The sequence below is a fragment of the Mauremys reevesii genome, linkage group 24 (assembly GCF_016161935.1).
Source record: "Mauremys reevesii isolate NIE-2019 linkage group 24, ASM1616193v1, whole genome shotgun sequence".
Taxonomy (NCBI): Eukaryota; Metazoa; Chordata; order Testudines; family Geoemydidae; genus Mauremys; species Mauremys reevesii.
Genome location: NC_052646.1, coordinates 4605475 through 4629481, shown reverse-complemented (window position 1 = coordinate 4629481; position 24007 = coordinate 4605475). Strand labels below are relative to the sequence as shown.

The following is a 24007-nucleotide window of genomic DNA, read 5'->3' as shown; positions in this document are numbered from 1 at the left end:
CCTAAATGTGATCTAGTGGTTGCAGCAGAAGCCTAGGTGGTCAGGATTCTTCAAGTCATTTCTCAGCTCCTGAGAGAAATGGGGGTCTAGTGGTTGCAGTGGGGTCGGAGTGTCAGGACGCCTGGGTTCTAAAGCCTTAAAGGGGAGGGTGCTCTGGTGGGTAGGGTGTAGGGCTTGGAACCAGGGGTCCTGGGCTTCCACCTGGAAAGAGTATGGTCTTGTTTTTACAGGGGTGGGGGGAACTGGAACTCTTGCGTTCCATTCCTGGCTCTGGGAGAATACCAGCGACCTGCTCTGTGAGCGTGAGTGCTCAGAGCTCCTGGCGGGGAAGGGCAGATGTTCAGAGTCATGCCATTTCTCAGGCTGGAAAAAAAAAAAATCTCCTGAACCAACATAAAAGCAGCCTGACAAGTGAGATAAACCCAGCCTTGTGGTCTAAAAATATTGCCCCTTTATCAAGTCCTGCAGTCAGGAATCCCAGATAGCTGATGGCAGAGGGACCCTTGCACGGCAAAGGGCCTTGACAGATCATGTGCCTGATTGAGGCAAAGTCCCACCGCCCCGCTCAGGCTGCGCCTGCATTAGAGGAAACGTGTGTGGAGTGTAACAGCGTCCGTGCTGTTACTCGGGTCTGGGGGAGCTCCCACGGGCACTGATTCTCATTTACACCGAGGCCCTTTTGCATTACTCTGGCCCTGGGAGTCACACCCCCGTTCAGGCCCCCTTTACACTGCCAGCGCAAAGGCACCTCAGTGCTAATGAGAGGTATTTAGACACCTAAATGCCATTGGGGTTCTAACTTGTCATGTCGATGCACCCGCTGGGGAGTGTGCGCTACAGTCCCAGTTTGTGCCGGGTGTGTCTGTTACAGCCCCATCTTGGGACCTGGTCACGGACTCGCAGGTTGTGCCCACTCTTGGCTCCGTGGGGGGTGCCACAGCCCTTCTCGGGGGGCCCACTCTCTCCCGGGGTCAGGCCCCACCACCTCCTGGAGCCGCACCTCTCTGAGCCTGAGCACGCCTGTCTCTGGCGTGGCCCCCTCAGGGAGTGCCCTCGCTCTGGACCCCCGGGGCCTCCACCCCCAAAGGGGTTGATGCAACCTTGTTCTCTAGACAGGAGCGACTCTCAGCCAGTGTAAAACAGGAGGGTTTATTGAGTGTTGAACCCAGCACAGAAAACGATCAGGGCCTCAGGCCTGGCCTCCCTCAGCACAGCACATCCCAGTCTCCCCTGCATCCAGGTGGGCTCTGCCTGCTCCCCGTCTCCAGCCCAGAGCCCCCCTGCTTCCCAGCTGGGCATCTGAGATCACCGGCCCCACGTCCTGCCTCTGTCCATTGTCTTCTGTCTAGGGAAACAGGGTCGTCTGGGCCTCCTCTCCTCTCCACCCTCCTCTGGCTGGAACCGGCTGGTCAGGTCACTGGGGTCCTCTCTCCGCAGCCCATTTTCCTCTCCCTGGCCAGAACTGGCTGCGACTCCTGAGCTGGGTCTCCGGGTCACCAGTCACGGGGGTATCCATCCTCCAGGCCATTGGCCAGGGTCCCAAGTTCCCTCTCCGGTCCTCTGTAACAACAAACTCCCTCTCCCCTCACCTCGTTAAACCAGTAACACTGAGGGAAACTGAGTCCCACCCCCTCAGCAGACAAACCATTGGAAAAACACAGAAAAACAAACCCCCCACTTTGTCACAGGCCTTCAGCGGCCTTTCACTCTGCAGGTCCCTGGTTCAATCTCTGGTATGTTGGCCAAGTTGGCAGCCGAACCGTGGGGTATGACACACTGCACCAGTGCAAATCAGGGCTCTCACTGACTGGCATCACACCAGCGCAGCACATGAACCCCAGGGATTTGCATCTGTGTCACTCATCATCTCAGTGATGTTCCCTAATATAGACAGGGCCTTAGGAACACCCCTGGGCTGGAACTGAAAACATGCTGCTAGCAAAGCAACTTTGCCCCTGCTTTTCATTTACCCGAAGGCCCTTCGTCCCACTCTGGCAGCATAAAGGGGCCTGGAAGTGTGTGAAAATTGTGGTTCTTACTGGCTTGTTATTGTAAGGTTGTGAGTGAGCCCTGGGGTGCATGCATGAGTTTTGTTCAGTGTACGGTTGCTTGTCAGCATCAGACGACGACGTGAGTTTGTTATGGTAGGGCTACTCAGGGAGGCTGAATTGAGCAGGCTAATTTGTTATTGTGGAGTCGCTCATTTGTTATTGTGGAGACGGAGGTGTGTGCACTGGTTTGTTTATTGTAGGGTTGCTGATAATGAGCGAAGGGACTGTGACCATTATTTTTCATTATGAAAAACAACTTCAAAGCATTGGTTTAAACAGCGTTGCCTCGCTCCTCTCTCTCTCCACACACACACACACACACACACACACACACACACACACACACACACACACACACACACACACACACACACACACACACACACACGAATAAGATTTACAAGGACTTTGTAAACAAGTGGGAAAAGCAGACAGGTCAGATTTTAGCCTGTTTTAAGGAAAATGTCCCTTTAAACACCTCAGCTTCTGCTTAACTATATTATTTTGCCGTTCCCCAGGGATAAGTTGCTAACCCTGTCATGCATCCGAATCCTGAGTCACTTGCATGATGGAAAGAAAAGAAGCAATTTGATGGCAGTCACTGTATCTCAGCCCGGAGATTCTTCTGTGCTCCAGAGAGTTGTCTCTTAGCAATAGGGCCTGAGTGCATTGGTTCTGCTTCATTCAGTCCCCAGTGGCAAATGATTGAGCTTGTATTTCTTAAAAGGTGAAATGGGGGGAGAGCTTTGGAGAAGAAATTTGTTTAGAAGTAATTATGAAGCTGGTTTTACCTAAGGATTAGCAGGGTTTGCTATTGATAATGGAAGGTTCCCCACCCCCATTCCAAAGTGTTTCCCATTTCACAGGTGAGGAAACTGAGGCACAGAGCAGCAGTGTGATTTGTCCAAGGTCATGCAGCAAGCCAGTGTCAAAGGTGGGACTAAACTGCTCTAGCCACTAGGCTGTATTCCCCTCCTTGAACTAGGAATAGAACCCAAGAATCCTGACTGTGGGGGGAGGGAGTGTCATCTACTGGATGGAGGCTGCGGGTCAGGACGCCTGGGTTCTTTTCCTAGCTCTGCCCGTGACTTGCTGGGGGATGGCTGTGAACCCCCAGTTTTGGAAGAGGTGGGAATCCAAACCCATCTGTGAACTTGACAGGTGACTCTGACCCCTTTGGGATGCTTGAGGTCCCCTCGCCAGCACCGAGCTCTGAGCTTTGCCCACAAAATCCCCTTTCTCCAAGCCTCCACAAACCCTGCTTTGGGCTGACAGCTACTGTCTCTCCAAAGGGGTTTAATTAGCGGCCAGGATATTAGCAGCTCATTAGTGGTTTTCACTAGTGTTCATGGCAGCTGTCGCCATGACACCCAAACAAGGGTGGCAGAGTCAGTGGACAGCTTAAATAAATGAAGTATAAAAAAACAACCTGCTCCCCCTTTCACTCTGCCCATGGCTCATTAGCCTGAGAGCTCATTTCCTGCTCGTAATAAGGAAGAAATGGCTTCATGGAGCGCCCTGAGGGCCCGGTGAAATAGAGGTGAGAGCATCTCATTAACATAGCATGGTGGGAAGGGATAGGGGTGTGTGTCTGTGTGTCTGTGTGTACCCTTCTCTTGGCAATCACCTTTGCATTCCTCTGTGTCAGACTCCGACACTGCTAGTCAGGTGGCTCCTGCTCGTGGGTGGCAGATTGCCAGCTTGGGTTGGGTTCCTGGCCGAGGGGTGGGGGCATATGTAGAACCTTGTGGGTACTTCACCTGCTTCTGGAGCATCCAGCACTGGCTGGGGTTGGGTTCAGGACACGAGATGAAATGGACCAGTCTAGATGGTCTGTTCTGGGCTAGACTGGATGGACCGATCTAGACGACATATTCTAGGTAGTATTTTCTGGACTAGTTCACCTGAATGAGATGAATTGTTCTAGATGCCCATTCTAGACTGCCCCAGACTTGAAGGGTGGTTCTAAGTAGCCTTGTTCTAGGCAGCTCCAAACTAGAAGGAGAACGCTACTAGGCTAGGTGGACTGTTCTAGATGGCCTTTTCTGACTGGATTAGCGGCGTTGTTCTGGATGACCTATTCTAGATTGTTCTGGACTAGAGAGAAAGTTCTAGATAGTCTGTGCTGGCATAGCAGTTTCTGTATTTCTTGTTACCTTGCCAGTACCTCAGCCATGATACTGAATTGCCTTTAGAGGATTCTCTGACACACAACACAGCCAGTGAGCAATCTGGAGTCGTCTTTCAGTTTTGCCTTTCACTGGAGGGCAGAGGGGTCAAAGTGCTGGAGCTGGCGCCAGGACCATTGGGTTCTATTCCTGGTTCCAATGTGGATTCACAGGGTGGCCTTGAGCAAATTGCTTCACCTTGCCGTGTCTCAGTTCCCCAAGCTGTAAAATGGGGCTAAGGATGCCTACCTCCTTGGTAAAGCACTTGGAGATCCACATATGAAAAGAGCTGCACATTACAATTATGAAGTGCTTTGAGATCCTGAGAGGGAAGACGCTAGAAAAGTGCAGGGTGTGATAATTAATCATGCAAAGGACACTCATTAGGGCCTCAGGAGATTCCAGGGGATTTAGCAGACCCTACCAATGCCGTTACTGAAGAATATCAGACTGGCATTAGTTTAATTCCATTTTTATTATAGTCTTTTTGTAATAGGGAGCCCAAATAGCTGAATCATTGCATTGTTATGAGTTGTTATTTGTATTGTGGTGTTGCTTCGGAGCTCCAGTCATGCACCAGGAGCCCATGGTGCTAGGTATAAACATAGAACAAAACAGTCCCTGTCCAAAAGAGCTTCCAATTTAAGTACGAGACAAGAGACAACAGCTGGATAGAGACAGCTCAATGAGGGAGCGCAAGGAAACAGTGAGACAGTTTTGGTCAGCAAGAGACGCTGGGGTCTCAGCCCAGGAGCAGCCTAACCGGCATCAAGTTTTTTCTAGGCAATGCTCTTAGTGCGGCATTGTCGTTTGCTCATAGCTCGTAACGAGGGGGATGGAGGGGCAGGGGTAGGTAATTCTCCCAGCGCTGGTGGAGTCTTATTGGTCTCCTGTTATATCACCTTATTCCAAGTCCTCTAAAGGGGACCTACTTCTCATTGAAATGTTGGATGGGGAAGGAATGACGGGACTGGGGCAGGGAAGGGCTGAGCCCTGCAGTGGAAATATTGGGGAAGGGACATCTATGTCCACCACCCCCACAATAGTCACCCATGTTCCTTTAAGTTGCTCAGACATGGGCACTCTTCCCGCCCCGGAAGTACTCCTTGCAGGTGGGCTGCATGCCATCCCAGCCCCTTGGTGCCTGGATGGACCAGGCTGGGGTGAAGGCCAAATCATTGTTCACTCTCCTTTAATGCAATTCCCCTAGGTGCTCCAGGGCCCACGATGAGTTAGCACCTTTCATAAAGAGCGCTGATCAGATTAGTGCTCTGCGGATGGAGTGCGACCTAATTCTTTAATCCAGATGAAAATTAGAATGAGACGCCCTAGACCATTAAAGTCTCAGAGAGATGCAGAAATTCTCATGATGTCAATGGGCCAGCTCCCCCAGTGGTGTAAATGGGCATAGCTCCATGGGTGTGGAATGGGCCAGAGCCCCAAATGGTGTAAATCAGCATACTCCATTGAAATTAAGGGGGCTGTGACAATTTAAACCAACTGAGGATCTCTCCCAACGTGACTGACATGATTTTTACCATCAATCTGTACGCGTCTGTTGAAACTACGGAGCTACACCAGGAAGGATGGTTAGCTTGAGAGGATGGGGTGGACACCAGTTCCTCCTGCCTTTGATTAAGGTAGCATTTGGAATCTGGGGCCAAAGCCACAGTTTATGGAGGGAGGGATAGCTCAGTGGTTTGAGTATTGGCCTGCTAAACCCAGGATTGTGAGTTCAATCCTTGAGGGGGCCACTTAGGGATCTGGGGCAAAATCAGTACTTGGTCCTACTAGTGAAGGCAGGGGGCTGGACCCAATGACCTCTCAGGGTCCCTTCCAGCTCTATGAGATAGGTACATCTCCATATAGTATTATTTTTTATTTGGTGTAAATCAGCAGCACTTCAGTGGAGTGACATTGATTTACACCAGGGGGCAGGGGAATCTGGTTAATTAATTCCAATGCAACTAGGCTGATTTACCCTGGGTGGGGGGCGGAATCTGGCCATCTTTCCTTAGGTACAGTCGCATGAAGAAACAAACATCCTCAGGCTGACAGGGGCCAAGTGCCATGTGACGGTCGCCATGGTAACAGAAAGCTTTCTGACAGGGTCTGTCTCTGGGTGATGCAATCCAGCGCTGGGGGTTTTGTTCTGTAATAGCAATGCTTTTAACGGCATACAGTGGTTGCAAGGGGGGAGGCATTTCTCTGCCAGCCCCCTCGGCAGCGATCCGAGCTCCTTGTTGTGGTGTTGTCGTGGTATTGCGTGTCCCTTTACAATTGTGCCTCCTTCCAGCCTTTCAAAGGCAACGAGATAACAGGCGAGGTGGCAGAATAACTCAGATGGGAAGGTCACTTGATTCTAGACAGGTTGAGAGGGGATGGGGCAGGAGGGAGGATAGGTGAGGGGAGAGGAGAGGGTGGAGGGGGATAAGCCGCAGCTTCATATTAACCTATTGCAGCATTGCGCATGGACCACAACCACAGAACAAAGCCAGGCCCTGCCTCAGCTTCCGGTCCAAGTAGCAACATGCAAGCAGATGTGGCTCACTGCCCAGGCATCTCGGCCTCCTCGTTCAACTCAGCAAAATGCCACTTGCTCTTCGTGGGACATTTTTAAAAAAACCTTTCTTCCAAAATTGCCTGTGAAACAGCCCCCTCCCCTGCTCCTTTGCCACTGGCAAAAGGGAAAACAAACCAAAGCCACGCCAGGCTTTGTGGGAGGACGGTGTACGTCGATCTGTTTTGTATTTTGGTTTTACGCTGCAAAAAACCAAACCAATCCAAGTGAAACAACAATAAAGGGTTTTTTTTTTCTGGGGAAGTGGGGGGAGGACACAAGTTTTCCCTCAATGTTTTATGGGAAATTTTCCACAGTGACTAGTTGCACTGGGACCACATCAGCTGGGGCAATGGGATCCATGATGCAGGGGAGGTGGGGGTGGAAGGAACATGCTTTGCAGGGCGAGATCCCTGGAGGATTCAAACTCTATGGTTTAGACACGAAGGGCAATTTCTTCTCTATGGTTCATCGCAAACCTAGAGCGGCGAGGGGGGGAGGTTTTACTTCCGGGAAGATGGCGGCCTCCATGCAGAGCTGGGCATGTGTCTGTGGGGAAGGAATCCGGGTTAACAGTGAGTGGCTGCGTAGGGGGAGCCGAGGGGGCTGGGGACATCGGGGGCCCCTGGAGCGCTGAAGGTGGGGGCTGGATTAGAGGCTGGGGTGGAGAGCTGAAGGTGGGGGCTGGAGAGGGCTGGATGGGGAGCTGGGGTGGAGAGCTGAAGGTGGGGGCTGGAGAGGGCTGGATGGGGGCTGGAGAGCTGAAGGTCGGGGGCTGGAGAGAGCTGGATGGGGAGCTGGGGGCTGGAGAGCTGAAGGTGGGGGCTGGATGGGGGCTGGAGAGCTGAAGGTGGGGGCTGGAGAGAGCTGGATGGGGGCTGGAGAGCTGAAGGTGGGGGCTGGATGGGGGCTGGAGAGCTGAAGGTGGGGGCTGAGAGAGCTGGATGGGGCAGGGGCTGGAGAGCTGAAGGTGGGGGCTGGAGAGGGCTGGATGGGGGCTGGAGAGCTGAAGGTGGGGGCTGGAGAGGGCTGGATGGGGGCTGAGAGCTGAAGGTGGGGGCTGGAGAGGGCTGGATGGGGAGCTGGGGAGCTGGAGAGCTGAAGGTGGGGGCTGGATGGGGGCTGGAGGGCTGGATGGGGAGCGGGGGCTGGAGAGCTGAAGGGGCTGGATGGGAAGTTGAAGAGCTGAGGGTGGGGGCTGGGGATCTCTGGGGTGGGGTTGGATGGGAATCCGGGGGGCTGGGGAACTGGCATTGTTGGGGACAGAGAGCTAGTGGGGGTCTATAGGGGGTCGGCGGGAGGGGGGTGCAAAGGTTTGGGTGCTGTACTTGGCTCCCCTAGTCTTGCTTTCCCTGGATTTGATCTCCCATTTGGAACAGGACAGATCAATTTTGATGGGCTGTGGCCAACTGTTCACGTGGGATGGGGGGCACTGGGTAGGACAGGTGTTGCCCTTCTGGTTTCTTGCAAAGAACCCATTACAGAGGAGGTCAGTATCATTGTCCCCATTTTACAGATGGGGAAACTGAGGCCCGGGGAAGTGAAATGACTTGCCCATGGTCACACAGTAGGCTAGTGGTGGAATTGGGAATAGAGCCCAGGTTTTCTGAGTCCTGGTCCACTAGGCCACACTGCCTCTAGGCTTATAGGCCATTGGCAATGGGTGCTGCTCAATGCAAAAGGTCATTTCAGCATGTGTAATTATGCGCCATCTTCCTATGATAGAGTGATGCACAGGGAGGCCTGGAAGCTGCACAGGGAGGCCTGGAAGCTGCAGGGTTCAGGTAGCATCAAGCTTTAGAATAGCAACCTGACTCCATCATGAACGGCTCTCCCAAGAATAAGACCAGAGGGATGAAGTTTGCAGAGCAGCAGTTACAGAGACACGGCTGGAAACAAGGTACGGACTTGACACATCCAAAAACCAGGTGCACAGAATGATGATTGATCTGGAGGAGGTGGATCGGGAGCTCCTTTGTTTCCTGTCTCTCAATACAATTGAAACATGGCACATTCAAAACTGATACATGCAAATAACTTGTTCATACAACATGCCATTGGACTGCAGAACTCCTTACCACAAGATCATTGAGGCCCAGATTCAATGAAGGATTGAGGGTGTATGTAGACAATAAGAATGGCCAAAATTATAATCATGCTTCAGGGTTTAAGACAGTCTTTGACTTATGAGGGTCAGGAGGAAACCTTGCCCAGGAACAGGTTATCCCAACAGTGCAGGGTTTCTTGCACTCTCCTCTGAAGCAGCTGCTGCTGGCCACTGTTGGGCACAGAACACTGGGCTAGGAGGATCTCAGTGCAGATCCAATCTGGTGATGCTTGTGCTCACAATTTTGTGTCTCTTGGCTGCACTGGGTTTTCCATTTCCGTGCAAGGGGCCTGTTGGAGCTTTGTTCCTTTCTAGTGCCTGAACAATGTAAGAGGTTTATGGTTCTGCTGCTGGTTAGTCTTTCAGCTTAAGAAGCTGGGGCTTGTGTTTTTTGGATCAAGAGGTTGTGGGTTCAGTCCCCACCTACGACCCCTCCAGGAGCCATTAATGTGAGGGAAGTCCTGCATTTATCTTGCTGTGCTCTCTCTAGGCAAAGGGCTGGGGAAGCGAGAGAACGGCATCTCTGAAGCCATCAAGGTGAAAGTGAAATGCGACACAGCTGGGGTAAGGAAGACCTGGGTCTGTACAAGCAAAACTTATCATCAGTACCTCTAGGCCAGGGGTAGGCAACCTATGGCACACGAGCTGATTTTCAGTGGCACTCACACTGCCCAGGTCCTGGCCACCAGTCCAGGAGGCTCTGCATTTTAATTTAATTTTAAATGAAGTTTCTTAAACATTTTAAAAACCGTATTTACTTTAAATACAATAATAGTTTAGTTATATATTATAGACTTGTAGAAAGAGACCATCTAAAAATGTTAAAATGTATGACTGGCACGCGAAACCTTAAATTAGAGTGAATAAATGAAGACTCAGCACACCACTTCTGAAAGGTTGCTGACCCCTGCTCTAGGCTGTATAATGCGGTGCCCCCTTGGCCTTATACGTAGGTGGAGTTCTCTGGGGGCTGGATGACTCTGGGGACTGCGAATAGGCTGTTTAGATCCTGCTCGTTTGCCATCTGGCTGCTCCTTGGGCCTGCATGGAATGAGGTTGATGGGTCTCAGCCCAGTTCCTAGTGGGGAAGGTCTGTTGAAATTGTGGGTTTCTTATTTTTTCTCCCCTGCAAGATTTATTTTGGGGTGTGGGGGCGATTGAGGCAATGAAGGCCCCCTCTGGGCCCCCTTTATTTCTGTCTTTCAAAGACTCTCCTTGCCATACCCGATGCCGTTCCATCAGCGCTGCTTCTGGATTGGCAAAAGAGAATCAGCTGCTCCTTCTCTCTGCTGCCTTCCCTCCCAGAGCTGGTTCCGCTGCCGTGGCCGCTCCCCCAGTCCCTGCTAGGCCAACAGATGAGGTTGGCTTTAAACTGGCTTCCCCCTGGGCTGAGCTGTTCCACCCCATTGCCAGCCCAGAGCCCTCCCTTGCACACGCATACGCCTCAAGCTCCTTGAATGTCCCACACTTGCAAAAGCTCTTTGCTTTGTAAATAAAGGGGGGCCTAGAGCCGGACTGGGTTGGGAAGGATCCCGACAGCTGGGTTGGATCAGCAGATCCTGATGGGGAGCATGGCAGGGTTTTTTAACCCTTTCTTTTCCAACCCAGGTGGGTCACGACCCAGCAGAGCAGTTCACTTTCCATTGGTGGGATCACCTCTTCAACAAGTCGGCTGCGAACATCTCGGTGGAGGCTGGGCAGGTAAAGGGGGCGATTAGGGGTTGGCAGGATAAGAGAGGGCTGGACATCTTGATCTATGTGCTCAGAGCTAGATGGGATTGACTAAGAGCGGCCGACGCAAGGCTACAGACGTGGTTGTATAGGAGACGCCCTCCCAGAACAAAGCCGGACCCTGCTCACTTCTCCAAAAACGCTTTGGGTGTTTTCCCTGGCCAAAGCTGTAATGAATAGAGCTCCTGGAACTCGCCGCTCAGTGTGGCCAGTCCTCTGACGTTAGGTGTCTGTTACAGCCCCCTGCTACGGAGCCTGGCTCCTTAGCTCAATCTGGAGTGACTTGTGATTTTCGCTCGGGAGATCCCTGGTTCAGTACTGGTGGTGACTGTCACATATGTTCTTAAGGACCATGCGTCATGGGCCTGATCTGACGAGACGCTGGGCTTTACAAAGGGGATCAGTATAGTCATCCTTTTTTTAAGGATGGGGAAACTGAGGCACAGAGAGGTGCTGTGATTTGTCCAGGGTCATAGTGCCAGAGCTGGGAGTGTAGGAGCTGGGAGTCCTGAGGCTCCACCTGTACCTTAACCACAAGACCATCCTTGGACCAGTCATCAGGAAAAACATTCCAGTTGATTATTTCTTTCCTTTCTGCTCACTGGTCCAAGGGTCTCACGTGGAAAGGTACTGGGCTGGGTGGCAGGACACCAGCTTTCTCTTTTGGCCGCAGCTCGGACATGGTGTTCTCCCTCTGGGAAACTGAGGCACGCAATCTCTAAAACAGAGCCGATGATACCGAGCCACCTTGGCAAAGTGATTTGAGATTGAACACTCTCTTTTGCCGTGATGCTAACAGAAAAACTCCAGAACCGTTAGGCAGCCAGTGTCCATCTTACTGAGTGGCATTGTCTCCTGGCTCCCCCCTCTTCCCCCCATGTGAGTGTATCCACTGGTCATCTCCTGTCTCGTACTTAGATTGGAAGCTCTTTGGGACGGAGACTGTTTCTTTGTTCTGTGTTTGTACAGCACCTAGCACCATGGGGCCCTGGGCCCCTAGGCAGTACTGCAATACAGATACGAATACAAACACCTGTCAGGAACGGTCTGGTTATGACATAGTCCTGCCGGGAGTGCAGGGGATGGGACTAGATGCCCTCTTGAGGTCCCGTCCAGTCCTGCACTTCTACGGTTCTATGATTAACAGTATGTAAGTGTGAAATATGGAGCAGTAATTAAACTAACTAGCGGCTGTTGTGAGGCCTGGCTGATCACACGATGCCTGTTTAAATCTTCCAGGATGGCGTCCAAATGAAAAAGCTCTCTGAGCAAGATGGGGAGATCAGCAACAAGAAGCCCCGGAAAGCACCCAGTGCCAGAAGCATGCTGTACGGCCGCTTTGTGAAGGTAATAGGGCGGGCGGGTCGGTGTTCGGGATTCCCCTTCGCTGCAGACAGGCTCCTGCGCTGTCGGCTATAACGTCTTGCATTTCTGTAGTGCCTTCTGTCCTGAAAGATCCCACCACTACACACATGCTTCAGCCGCTGCTGAACTGCAGCCACCTCTGGAGTGAAACGAGCCAGCTATCCGGCAGTGCATAGGGACGCTGCGCAGGGATTGCCCACCCAGTGTTGAAATGCAGCCCCCTCTGGGGTGGAGTGTGGTAGCGTATAAGGATGCAGCATAGGGTTCGCTCACTGAGCTCTGAAATGCCGCTGCCTCTGGGGTAAAACAGGGCAGAAGTCTGACAGCACATAGCAACGGTGCACAGGGATCATGCTCCCTGTGCTGAAATGCAGTTGACTCTGGGGTCTGACCTCCTGGCTAACCCAGGCCAGAGAACTGCCCCAAAGTCATTGCCAGGGCAGATCTTCTGGAAAAAAACATCCCATCTTGATTTAAAAACTGCCAGTGATGGAGAATCTACCACGCCCCTTGGTAAATCGTCCCAGTGGGTAATGACTCTCTCTGTTCAAAAGGTACATTTCCAGTCTGAGCTTGTGGAGCTGCAGCTTCCAGCCGTTGGCTCATCTTAGACCTTCCTCTGCTAGATGGAAGAGCCCATGATTACGTATTTGTTCCCCATGTAAATTGTGATCAAGTCACCCCTTGCCCTTCTCTCTATTACACGAAATAGGTAGACTCAAGCAGCTCAGTCACATATGGGACATTTTCTAATCCTCTAATCATTCTTGCGGCTCTTCTCCGAACCCGCTCCAATTTCTCACCACCCTTCTTGAATTGTGCATAGATGTGGGGATGGGGAAACCGAGGCCTAGAAAGAGACCATCACCTGTGTCCAAGAGAGGCAGAGCTGGGGATAGAACCCAGGAGTCCTGACTTTCAGTCTAATCTGCAACGCTGCCTCTCTGGACTAATGCAACCCCTACTCCCCCAGCCTCCCACTAGCTTTCCCTACACCTGCAGCACGGACCGTGGGGTGGGGGGGGTGTCTCCAGCGCGGTGATTTCTGACTGTACCTGTCTCCGTCCCAGGCAGCCACGCTGACGGCAGGAGGGGAGGAGCCAACGGAGCAGGTTTCCACCTCTGAGAGCAGCGAGGACGAGGAGGAGAAACTGGACCTGTCTAGTGCTAGGAAGTAAGTGCCCAGCCGGGCGTGGGGGCAGGGAGCGGCTGTTCTGAGCCTCTGGGCTGGGCCACATGCTAAAGGCATCAGCCACAGGACACATCTCTGCTCAGCGGGCCAGATCCTGTGAGAACAGACTGGACCCCAAGGAGGTTGGGGGCGGGACAGTCCTACTCTGTGATCCGATTCTGCAGAAGTCCCTGTGACTGCTGTGGCATCCCATGGCTAGCTGATCTCCCTTGTCTTAGAGCTGTCGTTCCCCCCGTGTCTGTCCCCAGCAGTGCAGCGGGAGTCCTTGTGCCGCATGCAAGGGGGGGGAGGTCTTCCCACCCCGACTTGGCGGCGAGCTCAGGGTTTGCCTGGGGACTGAACCATTTCTCCGGGGGAGCGGAGGACTTGGCTTCTCGGTGGCCCCCTAGGAACGAAATGGCCAGTTCTCCCCTCCTCGCCGGGACTTGCAAGCACCATGAGGTGCAGGTGGGCAGCTGTCCCTTTCTGTCCCATGCCCCATGCAGTAGGGGCGGGGTGGGACAGTGCGAGCCCCTGGGCCCGCTGAATAGAACAGCATGGGGAGCATGCCGTGTTTACCCCCATCCCAGCTCTGCTGGCAGCTGCAGTGGGGCGGCCTTCCCCACCCGCCAGCCAGCCTCCGACTAATTCATTCAGTCCTGGGGACAACTGGAAAACAGGGAACGCCTGGTTTCCACTGGGGGACTCTCTCCCTTGCTGTTGCCTTACGCATATCGCAGGCGGCGGTGTCCTAAGCTGCTCCCTCCCCTGGGATATACAGCTCGGCCTACAGAAGCTCTGCAGCGCACGACCCCTCTGCAGTTAGCACCCCAGGGATCCCTGCTGCAAACCGTCTTGTCTCTCTCCCCCAGGCTGACGGATGAGGAGCTGGTCCGAGCCTGCGGCGGCCGCACCGCGCACAAGTAAGTGGGCGGAAAGACATGGCTAGTGTCAGCTTGGAACGCCACCTCCTCCCCCTTCCCCCTGTTGCACCAGGATCCCTTCCAGCCCCGGTGCCTTCCATTTATCCAGTGTGGTGGTGGGGGAGTTCCACTGAATGACCTGCCTTTCCTGCAGCTCAGGTGGACTTTTAAGGGTCCTGGACTATAGCCTCCCGGGCTGGGGGACTATCCAGAGCAGGCTGAGCTGGGGGGGTGGTTCTGTTTGATTCCACATCTCAGGAACCCGTCCCCACCTCTGAGTGGGGTGGGAGTGTGGGGCTGGAGCTCAGACCCTGTGCGCTGCCCCCTGGTGGCATATTGCCCCAGCTCCCTGCTAATGAGGAGGCCCTGCCAGCATGACCTGTTCTAACCCATCTGACACTTCAACACACAGAATCTCAGGGTTGGAAGGGACCTCAGGAGGTATCTAGTCCAACCCCCTGCTCAAAGCAGGACCAATCCTCAGACAGATCTTTGCCCCAGTCCCTAAATGGCCCCCTCAAGGATTGAACTCACAACCGTGGATTTAGCAGGCCAGTGCTCAATAGCCACTGAGCTAGCCCTCCTGCTTTGCTAGCCCGACCTGGGGCATAGCTGGAGTCCAGTTCAGGTCCAAGGAAGGCGGGGGTGGCTGCCACAAGCACTAGAAAACAGGCTAGTCCCCAGCATCCTGAGGCAGCCAGTATCCAGCTGAGTCTGTCAGATGCAACTGTAGCGGAAGCGGGGAGGATACATTGCAGGGCTGACTTACGAGAGGGCGGTCGCAGGTCTCCCAGGCCTAGGCACGATCTCGTCTCAGGCTGTCATTAACCTGCCCTGTCTGGTGCGTTCTTGCCAGGGGAGCCCGTCACGGTCTGACCATGAGTGCCAAGCTGGCCCGGCTCGAGGAGCAAGAGCGCGCCTTCCTGGCTAAGTACAGCCAGAAGGAGGCGCCGAGAGGCGGCGCCCCAGGGCATCAGCAGGAGGCAGTGGCGGGTGCCTCAGCCCCCGAAAGCAGCAACCCGGCTGAGAGGCGGCAGAAAGCCAAGAAGAAAAAGCGGAAGAGAGCCAAGGAGAGGGGAGGGGGTGCCGAGGAGGAGGAGGAGAGGCGGGCCAGGAAGAGGAGGAAGAAGAAAGAGAAGAAGGAAGTGGCGGAGGGTTTGGAGAGCGAGGTGCCGGACTCAAGGGAGCAGCCCGAGGGGAGGATGGACCAGGACAGTCCCAGGGAAAGGACCAAAAAGAAGAAAAAGAGGAAGGTGCAGCGAGCGAGGGCTCATCCTGTTTGAGGGGGGTGCCACCCGCAGGCCTGCTATGGCCCGCTGCACATTCACCTGCGGGGCCTCTTCCCAGTCACTCAGCAACCACTCTTAGCCCCCTTTGGCTGCAGGGGTTAACGGGCCCGCCCTCTTACCCAAGGGGGCCGCTCTGCACGCAGGTACCTGGGTGGAAAGACATGGCTAGTGTCCGACTGCTGGAAAAGAGCCACGGGGGAGTTTATAGCCGGGGTGGGGGTTTTTTCTCCGCCGGGATCTAACCCTGATGTTGCTGGAGCTCAGCCGGAAGCAGATGCTCTTAGGGCTTGTTCACAGAGCAGGTTACTGCATGAGGCACTTTTAGTGCATTGCAGCAGCATCCACACGGGATGTTACTGTGCAGCAGCTTCACCGCACAGTAACGGCTGTGTAGACAAACCCTTTGACCTCAGACGAGGCGAAGCGAGGAGGAGACGAAAAATACCACTCTCAGCACTGAGCACGGCTCTGCCTTGCAAGGGAATCAGCTGATCACGCCACTTGTGAATACCTCAATTCTCCAGCTTTTGCATCGTTAGAAATCCCATTTCTGGCTGTTGCTTCCCATCAGCGGTTGCAACATCAGTAATGGCGGTGGGAGTTTTGCTGCAGACTTCACGGGGCCAGGGTTTCACCCACGGTATGTTTGCAGCATGGGTCAGTTGCATAAGAATGGATGGGAAGGGGGGGAAGGAAAGGCCAATTCAGAGAGATTTTTAGTGTCAATAAATCTTTTATTGCAGAGAAAAAAAAGGTGATTTTATATACACATCAGAGGTGGCTACAGCTGGAAAGCCCATGGAACGCAGGCCCTTCCGTGTATATTTTACTCTATTAAACGGAGTTAGCGTCAGAGCTCCCTTCCTAGACCCACCTGTAACTCCCAACAAATACACCCTCACCCTTAATGAACTTTAACCCTTCGGTTCTGATCCAAAGCCCACGGAAAGCCTCCCGCCGACTGCAAAGGGCATTGGGTCAGACCAAGCACAATCCCCAGCACCCGTGTGCCGACCATAGCTGGCTTTGCACGCGCCAGGCAGAGCTATGCCGGGGATTTCCTAGCACCAAACAAGGTGCTGAGCGCCCCCACCCGTCAGATCAGCGCAAGTCAAAGGCGCTTTGCCTTACTTGTGCAGCACAGCTAGCCCCCACCCCTACTAACCAGCAACGCCCCCCCTCCAACGCCCAATTGATTCAGTCAAACACTGGGCAGAACTTGTCTCTGCTTTGCCATCCAATCCCCCCTCTCCTTCAGATTTTGGATAAAGCCAATCCTGCCTGGCCCTGGCTAGGGTAACTGCAGGACGCAGTCAGTCTCGGGGTAGGGCGGCAGATTAAGTGAGTATTTTTGCTGCAGAGCCATTGGCACAAACCTGCCCCCCAGGAAGTGATAGCGGCCAGCAAAATGCTGCGCAGCCTTCTTGGGGGCAGTGAGAGAAATGAGCATGTCGGGCTGGATGCCGTCGGGGCTGCCTTTCTCCACGTCCCAGCCTGAAAAAAACCAAGGGGGAGCCAGTTAGCCAAGTAAGCCCCACTCCAGGCAAACTCCCTCCCATGTCTGAAGAGCTTCCCTGACGTGACTTGTAAGAGCGTTACTAGTTCTCCATGAAATACGCACGGCTCAATTCTCCGCTCGCCAATCTACAGTGGTGGAACAACTCCCAGAATGTCTCTTCTGTGCATTACGGGAGCAGCTAGAAACCCCTGCTGAGATCAGGGCCCCACTGTGCTAGGTGCTGCGGGGGGGGAGGGGGGGGGAGGATTTACCCCTATTTTATAGCTGGGGAATTGAGGCACGGAGAGATCTGCCCACGGTCACATGGAGCTGGGACTTGGGAGCCTGCTTTTCCTGAGTCGCAGTTCAGCACAGTAACCTCACGCTGACGAACAAGACAGCTGACAAAGCAAATACCAGCTGAACGCAACAAAGCCAGCTTGTGAATTCACTCACAGGGCACAAGCCGGCAACGGTCAAGAAGGAATTCTCACTTTCCCTACCCTACCAGCACTGCCCACTGACCAAGCGTGTTATAGACTCATAGACTTTAAGGTCAGAAGGGACTATTATGATCATCTAGTCTGACCTCCTGCACAACGCAGGCCACAGAATCTCACCCACCCACTCCTGTAACAAACCCCTAACCTATGTCTGAGTTACTGAAGTCCTCAAATTGTGGTTTGAAGACCTCAAGCTGCAGAGAATCCTCCAGCAAGTGACCCATGCCCCACGCTGCAGAGGAAGGGGAAAAACCTCCAGGGCCTCTGCCAATCTGCCCTGGAGGAAAATTCCTTCCCAAATATGGTGATCGGTTAAACCCTGAGCGTGTGGGCAAGACTCACCAGCCAGACACCCAGGAAAGAATTCTCTGTAGTAACTCAGATCCCACCTCATCTAACATCCCATCACAGACCACTGGGCATACTTACCTGCTGATAATCAAAGATCAATTGCCAAATTAATTGCTAAAATTAGGCTATCCCATCATACCATCCCCTGAAGCCTCAGGCACTGGCCCCAGCTGGGGATTGGGATTTGGCTGGCCCAGTGAGTTTAAATCAATAGTACAAATCTTCACAGCAGAAGCCTGGGATAACCCAGCAGGTCTGCTGCTGTCCCGACCAGTGACATTCTGCAAAGCTCAGCATGTCACCACGACCTTAGAGGCCCACTAGGAACATCACAACCCTGCTGATGCAGCCAATGTGATCGAGAGAAAAGTTAACGGATGCCAAAGGGTCCGGACAGCGCCGGAACGGAACGAACCGGAGGGGATATCGATGCTGGCGATGGGGACGGTGACTTGCTCCAAGGTCCTGAGGATGCTGCCGAAAGGTTCCCGCACGGCTCCCTTGAAGCTGAATCCGAAAATAGCATCCACCACCAAGCCATACAGCTCATCAATCAGCATGGCCTGCAGGCAAACGGGTCAGGAGCTTAAAACAGCAGGATCCCACCCTCCCCGGCACATGCACACTACAGAGCATATCTAGGCAAGGAACATCAAGTTCCAGCATCTCCAGCGGGGACAGATCCTGGTCTCAGACTGGCGTAAATCTGGAGTAACTGCATGGACTTACACTGGGGGGGGCTGAGCTCAAGCCAGGTAAATCCGGGGTGACAAGCTAAATACAAAAGGCCTTATTCTAACCTCACGTGTGTAAAGCAGGAGTCGCTCCACTGCCGTTAGACTGGCGTACGGGAGAGGAGGATCAAGCCCAGTATCTTTGTAGGAGGAGAACACGGCTACACCAGTCTAAACGCACCGACTTCAGTGGAGTGACTCCTGATTTACACCAGCGTAACAGAGCAGACTGCGGCCTAGTCATTTACACACCCCCTCCCTGTTCTCCAGATAATTCGGTGGCAGCACCAGGCACATTTGTCAGGGATACAGGGGACGCCCAGCACGCTGCGGCGATAAGCACCACAGAGATGCCCACGAGCAAGTAATAAACCCACGTTGCTCATTTCCACTGTAACTGGATTTATTGGTACTGCAGTGGTGCCTGAAAGCCCTGTCATGGAGCAGCTCCCCAGCGTGTTAGGTGCTGTAGAAACCCAGGACAAAGAGATGCTCCGTCCTGTAGCCTTTCCCCTTTGATACCTCACTTCCCCTTCTTCCTTGAGATCCCAAAGCACTTGGTGAATATTAATGACAGGAAGTCAGACTAGGCCATCGCAATAGGCTTCAGAATCGAAGCTGGACGAGGAAATCAACCCTTGCTCTGCGTCTGGCACATGAGCCTCTCTCCCCTATTTTGTGCAGTGAGGCGTAGACAACCGAAACCATGAAATGGACCAAGACAGCATGAAAGTAACAATGCTGGATATTCTAGGCCTACCGGCCACGCGCCCTACCTCTGACGGGAACTCCGAGAGAAAGGGAATGTCCATCTTCTGGCACTGAGTCGTCAACCCTTCAAACAGAGCTTTGCTGGGCCGCTTGGGGTAATGCACGCTCGGCTCGTAGCCCTGCAGGGACAGAACAATTCCAAGCGACGCCCCAGTGTGGGCTGATCCCCAGCACAGACCCATAGCTAGTGTCACCTGCCTGGGGCTTGGATGTATCAGGTCAAACAAACACCACACACTTCAGTCTCCTCTCTGTCCCTATGGTTCCCCTAAGCGCCTCCTCTCTCCTAGTTCCCTCTCCCGTCCAGAGCTACACCCTTGTGCCCAGGGCCGACCAAGCATCCCGGTGCACAGTGCGTCGGCAGAACTTCACCCAGGGCTGCTCGCTGAAAAATCCGTATGCGAGGAAGGGAGGCTGGTCCGTCCGAAAGGAACGGGCCCCCTAAGGAACATCTCAGCCGAAGAGCTAAGAGCTGAATGGAGCAGGGAGGTTCCCAGGCATCGTCTGGCTCACTCCTGCAGGAACGTATACGCGTGCAGGACGCTTGTTCGGCTGCTGCCTTTGCTGTATCTGCTCTGGGCAGAGCGGACTTGAGCTCCAGGGCTGGCACATTTTGCCAGCATTACTCACAAACATCTTCAGGTGCCTGGCACAGACCAAGCCGTCCCCTCCGTTATTCCCTGGGCCACAGACGATCAGCACCGCGGGTGGGCTTTTGGTGAAGGAGCTGGGCGGATAGGCCTGCCGGGGGGGGGAAAGGAGGAGAACAGGCTTCAGTTAAACAGCACAACAGGCCATTCGTAGGAAGAGTTAGGGGTAGCAGGGATCGGAGCCCTATAACCGACCACAGAGAGATGTGCCAATAACGCCACCTCCAAGGTATCTGTGCTGCTTGCCAAAAGCCCGGATAACGATGCACCCTGCCATGCTGCCTAGCTGGCAGCCTCCACCCCAGAGGTGGCTGCATTACAGTGGCCTGCATGCACATGTGTGTGAGAGAGGGAGAGATGATCCTGCTGTGTATAGTCTCGTGCTCTGGGATGGCAGATACAGCCTTATAAACCTGGGAAGCTGCTTCCCAGGCCAAACTGCTCTAAGAACCTCATTTACAACCCTGGGTCGATCACTTGCAGGAGCTGCAAGGGGCCACGCCGCTACCTTCAGGGCCTGCACAGAGCTCCCTCCCCTCCCTGGACGGTCCTGGCTGGATCGGGACGGGCGGGGCTCCCCGAGAGCAGGGGGAGCCCAGGTGTGCAGTGCTCACCTTGGCAATGGCCGTCGCACAGCTCAGCCCCGCCAGCTCCATGAGTTGGTCGACGCTGAACTTGTAGTCCGTGAAGAGCTCCTGATCGATGGCTTGTGCTTCCTCCTGGCTGAGAGGAGACGCAAAGGACATGAGCCACCGGGCGTGTGTGATTGAAGGACTCGTCTTTGCTGCCGTTAGCACAGGTGCTGCTTCTCAGCAGCTAACAGGACCACCCGGCTCACACCGCCACTCGAGAGCAGCTAGTCCTCCAGTACCGTCCCGCAGTGCCCCCCGTGCAGCCCGAAAGGACAGGCAGGATCCCCCACAAGGCACTGGGAAGGAATTCAGAGAGCAGCTCAGCTCCCTGCAGCACTAAGGAGCCCAGCAGACTTTGCCTCACCCATGAGCGAGCAGTGCCCGTGTGGGCACCGCCATGCCAGGGTTATTTGGCACTGTGGCTGTTCTCACTCGAGCGAGGCTGACTCGAGAGGAGTCGCAGATCACTCCAGCTCAGGGGTCGGAAACCTCTGAGAAGTGGTGTGCCAAGTCGAAGTTAATTTAAGGTTTCGCATGCCAGTAATACATTGTGCATTTACAGGGGCTGGCGGACAGAAGCCCAGACTGGCAGTGGGCTGAGCGGGGCCAGCGGCCAGGACCCCGGCTGGCAGGGGCCGGTAGACAGAGCCCCAGACCAGCAGTGTGGGTGGCAGATGGAACCCCCGACAGTCTGGGGTTCTGTCCGCCAGCTCCTGCCAGCCGGGGTCCTGGCCGCCGGCCCCGCTCAGCCCGCTGCTGGCCCAGGGTTCTGTGCATCCAGGCAGGCGGCAGGCTGAGGGAGCAGCTGCCGGGACCCCAGCTGGCACCAGAGTGCCACTAAAAATCAGCTCGCGGGCCGCAGGTTGCCGACCCCTGCTCCAGCTACTTCTGCCGTGAAGCCAGGCCGTAAGTTACACATGTAACAGCTCCACCATCCCAATCACCGCAAGTATCATCCACCATCCCAGGCTCACTCGCAATCTCTCCTGGTTTACATCCTGCCTGTCTTCCTCAGGATCTCCACCATCAAACGTCTTGACACTGCTGGGGTGTGCCTAGCGCAGGGGTTCTCAAACTTTGGTAGTGGTGACCCCTTTCACATAGCAGGTCTCTGAGTGCGATCCCATTTATAAATTAAAAACACTTTAATATATTAACACCATTATAAATGCTGGAGGCAAAGCGGGATTTGGGGTGGAGGCTGACAGCTCGCGACCCCCTGAGGGCTCCTGACCCCCAGTTTGAGAACCCCTGGCCTAGCGTTTCCCGACTGGCTCTTGCTGAGATCAGAGGCCCGTAGGAATAACAGAGCTGGTTGGAAATCTTCCAACAGAACGTTTTTCTGTTGGGAAAAATGTTGGTTCGGAGACACCGGAGTATTCTGGGGGAATGTACCGACGGTGATATTTTGCCTGGGAAGTGATCAAAGCGTTTCCTTTGAACTTTCATATGAAAACGTACAAATTGAATCACATGTTTGTGGGAACACGAACTGTTTCAAGGAGAGCCACAGGAAATCTTTTGGAATATTTCATTTTGCAAAACAAGGCCAAGATTTCTATTTGGGTTAAAAACAAAGTCTTGGCATTTCCCGCGGGTATTGACCGATTCTAATTAACAACCCCCGCGTGAACACAGACGTCTGTTTCCTTCACGGGACGCCAGATTTCCCACGCCAGATCAGAGCACTGATTCCCCAACCCTCCTGGAGTATTGCACCTCCAGCCTGACCGTGTCCTGATCACTGATCCAGCCATTCCGGCCACCTGGCTCTGGCCCTGCCAGCCCTGACCACTCGACTCTCTGGAGATCGGATCGACGGGCCCGGCATCCCGGCCCTGGCAACAGTCGCGCTTCAGACGTGTGTCGAATCCCGTCCTAACCCTGCCAAGAGCCAGGTGCTGCTCCGGTTACCCGGATGCTCAGCTTTTACGTTCCCTTTCATAACAGGGATAAGCTGCTCCAGGGAGCCACTCTCTCAGGGGGCATCGCCGCCTCAGGTGACGAAGGCACCCAAAGGTCAGACGGGCTAGACGAGGCCGCCTCTTTACCCCCAGTGCTGAAGCCAGGCCACTGATCTGCAGGAGCTTTAGTGCCTCAGAGCTGGGAGTTCGTTTTACCAAACTGTAAAAGCAAAGTCAAAGGCAATTTAAGAAGGCCGGGAGCAGGGGTTACTTGGGGCCCAGGGGTGAGGACGGAGAGAGAATCACGCTGCACAGGTACAAACAGGGGTGTTTTCTTCCCCTGAGTCTCCATATTTTAAATTAGTTTTAAGACTTTTTCTCTCCACCCAGCAACCACCTATGACACCCCCTCCCCCTCCTCTCAGTCGCTGACAAATGGGCTATTCCCCCTCTCCGAAAAGTGCCCCAGGTCCCTGCAGAATCCCCACTATCCTCCCTCCTTTCCCCATCCCCTGCAGTACAACCACCTCCCTCAGCTCCTCTCCTGGTGCCCGGCAGCCCCCTCCCCCTCCGGCCCCATTTCCCCTCTGCTCTGCTGCAGCCCCCATTTCCCCTCCCCCTTCTCCCCTCCAGCCCCATTTCCCCTCTGCTCTGCCGCAGCCCCTCCCCTACTGCCCCCATTTCTCCTCCCCTGCAGCTCCCTCCCCTCCAGCCCCATTTCCCCTCTCCTCCCCTCAGCCCCCACCCCTGCAGCCCCTATTTCTCCTCCCCTCCAGCCCCCATTTCCCCTCCCCTCCCCTCCAGCCCCATTTCCCTCTCCTCTGCTGCAGCCCCTCCCCTACAGCCCCCATTTCTCCTCCTGGCTCCTCCAGCCCCCTTCCCCTCCAGCCCCATTTCCCTCTCCTCCCCTACAGCCCCTCCCCTACAGCCCCATTTCCCCTCTGCTCTGCTGCAGCCCCATTTCCCCTCCCCTGCAGCCCCCATTTCCTCTCCTCTGCCGCAGCCCCTCCCCTCCAGCCCCATTTCTCCTCCAGCCCCTCCCTTACAGCCCCTCATTTCTCCCCTCCCGGCTCCCCTACAGCCCCCTTCCCTACACCCCCATTTCCTAGCTCCTCCCAGCAGCCCTCCCGATTTTCCTCCCAGCCCCTGCAGCCCCCATTCCCCAGCCCCGCCTCTTTGCAGCCCCGCAGGCTCCTCCCCGTGGCGGGGCAGGCCCGGGGTACCTGAGGTACGTGACCCCGCTGCGCCCCGGGCTCTGCATGGCGCTGCTGCTGCGCTCCCGGCCTGCGCCCCAGATCCCCGCGGAGGCCCCGCCGGACCGGGCAGCGCCCCCGCCCGCCGCCACCAGCCGGGGGCCCGAAGAGACCAGCAGGCCGAGCCCCAGCAGCGCCCTGAGCCCGGACATCCAGCTCCGGCTGCAGCCGCCCAGCCTCGCTCCGCTCCGCTCCGCCCCGGAGCGCACGGAGCAGGCGCTGCGCACAGGCGCCCCGGCGTGGGGGTGGATCCCGGAGCCTGGGCTGGGCACTGGGCAGGGAGTCGGGACTGGAGCCGGGCCTTCCTCCGGCTCTCTGCACCCCCGCGGCGGTGCAACCCCCCCTC

General features: G+C 54.8%; 2 protein-coding genes across 3 annotated transcripts; one reads left to right on the top strand and one right to left on the bottom strand.

Annotated features, from left to right (window-relative positions):
• The first annotated feature begins 7220 nt into the window (after positions 1–7220).
• On the top strand, positions 7221–15988 carry GPATCH4 (G-patch domain containing 4). Of its 2 annotated transcripts, none has more exons than XM_039512884.1 (8): positions 7221–7354; positions 8505–8679; positions 9377–9450; positions 10495–10587; positions 11857–11964; positions 13053–13156; positions 14026–14076; positions 14933–15988. In XM_039512884.1, exons 2-8 carry the CDS (start codon positions 8601–8603, stop codon positions 15357–15359), a joined length of 936 nt encoding a protein of 311 aa, XP_039368818.1. In that variant the 5' UTR covers positions 7221–7354; positions 8505–8600; the 3' UTR covers positions 15360–15988. The 2 variants fall into 2 exon arrangements, with proteins under 2 accessions (XP_039368818.1, XP_039368819.1); XM_039512885.1 differs by having other exon boundaries at positions 7306–7418.
• A 643-nt stretch (positions 15989–16631) lies between these two features.
• On the bottom strand, positions 16632–23983 carry NAXE (NAD(P)HX epimerase). The gene is made up of 6 exons (XM_039512886.1): positions 23632–23983; positions 20487–20595; positions 19853–19963; positions 19228–19341; positions 18133–18280; positions 16632–16859 (listed from the first exon to the last, which is right to left on the bottom strand). The coding sequence occupies exons 1-6, from the start codon at positions 23811–23813 to the stop codon at positions 16657–16659; spliced, it is 867 nt and encodes a 288-aa protein (XP_039368820.1). The 5' UTR covers positions 23814–23983; the 3' UTR covers positions 16632–16656.
• Between the last annotated feature and the right edge of the window lie 24 nt (positions 23984–24007).

Excerpts from the sequence above, each read along its gene's own strand:
- GPATCH4 (XM_039512884.1), top strand. The coding sequence starts at position 8,601 with ATGAACGGCTCTCCCAAGAATAAGACCAGAGGGATGAAGTTTGCAGAG. Across the intron at positions 8,680-9,376 it reads GAGACACGGCTGGAAACAAG|GCAAAGGGCTGGGGAAGCGA; the intron begins GTACGGACTTGA and ends TGCTCTCTCTAG. Across the intron at positions 9,451-10,494 it reads TGAAATGCGACACAGCTGGG|GTGGGTCACGACCCAGCAGA; the intron begins GTAAGGAAGACC and ends TTTCCAACCCAG.
- NAXE (XM_039512886.1), bottom strand. The coding sequence starts at position 23,813 with ATGTCCGGGCTCAGGGCGCTGCTGGGGCTCGGCCTGCTGGTCTCTTCG. Across the intron at positions 19,964-20,486 it reads GTGCGACGGCCATTGCCAAG|GCCTATCCGCCCAGCTCCTT; the intron begins GTGAGCACTGCA and ends CCCCCCCGGCAG. Across the intron at positions 16,860-18,132 it reads CAGCATCGATATCCCCTCCG|GCTGGGACGTGGAGAAAGGC; the intron begins GTTCGTTCCGTT and ends GGTTTTTTTCAG.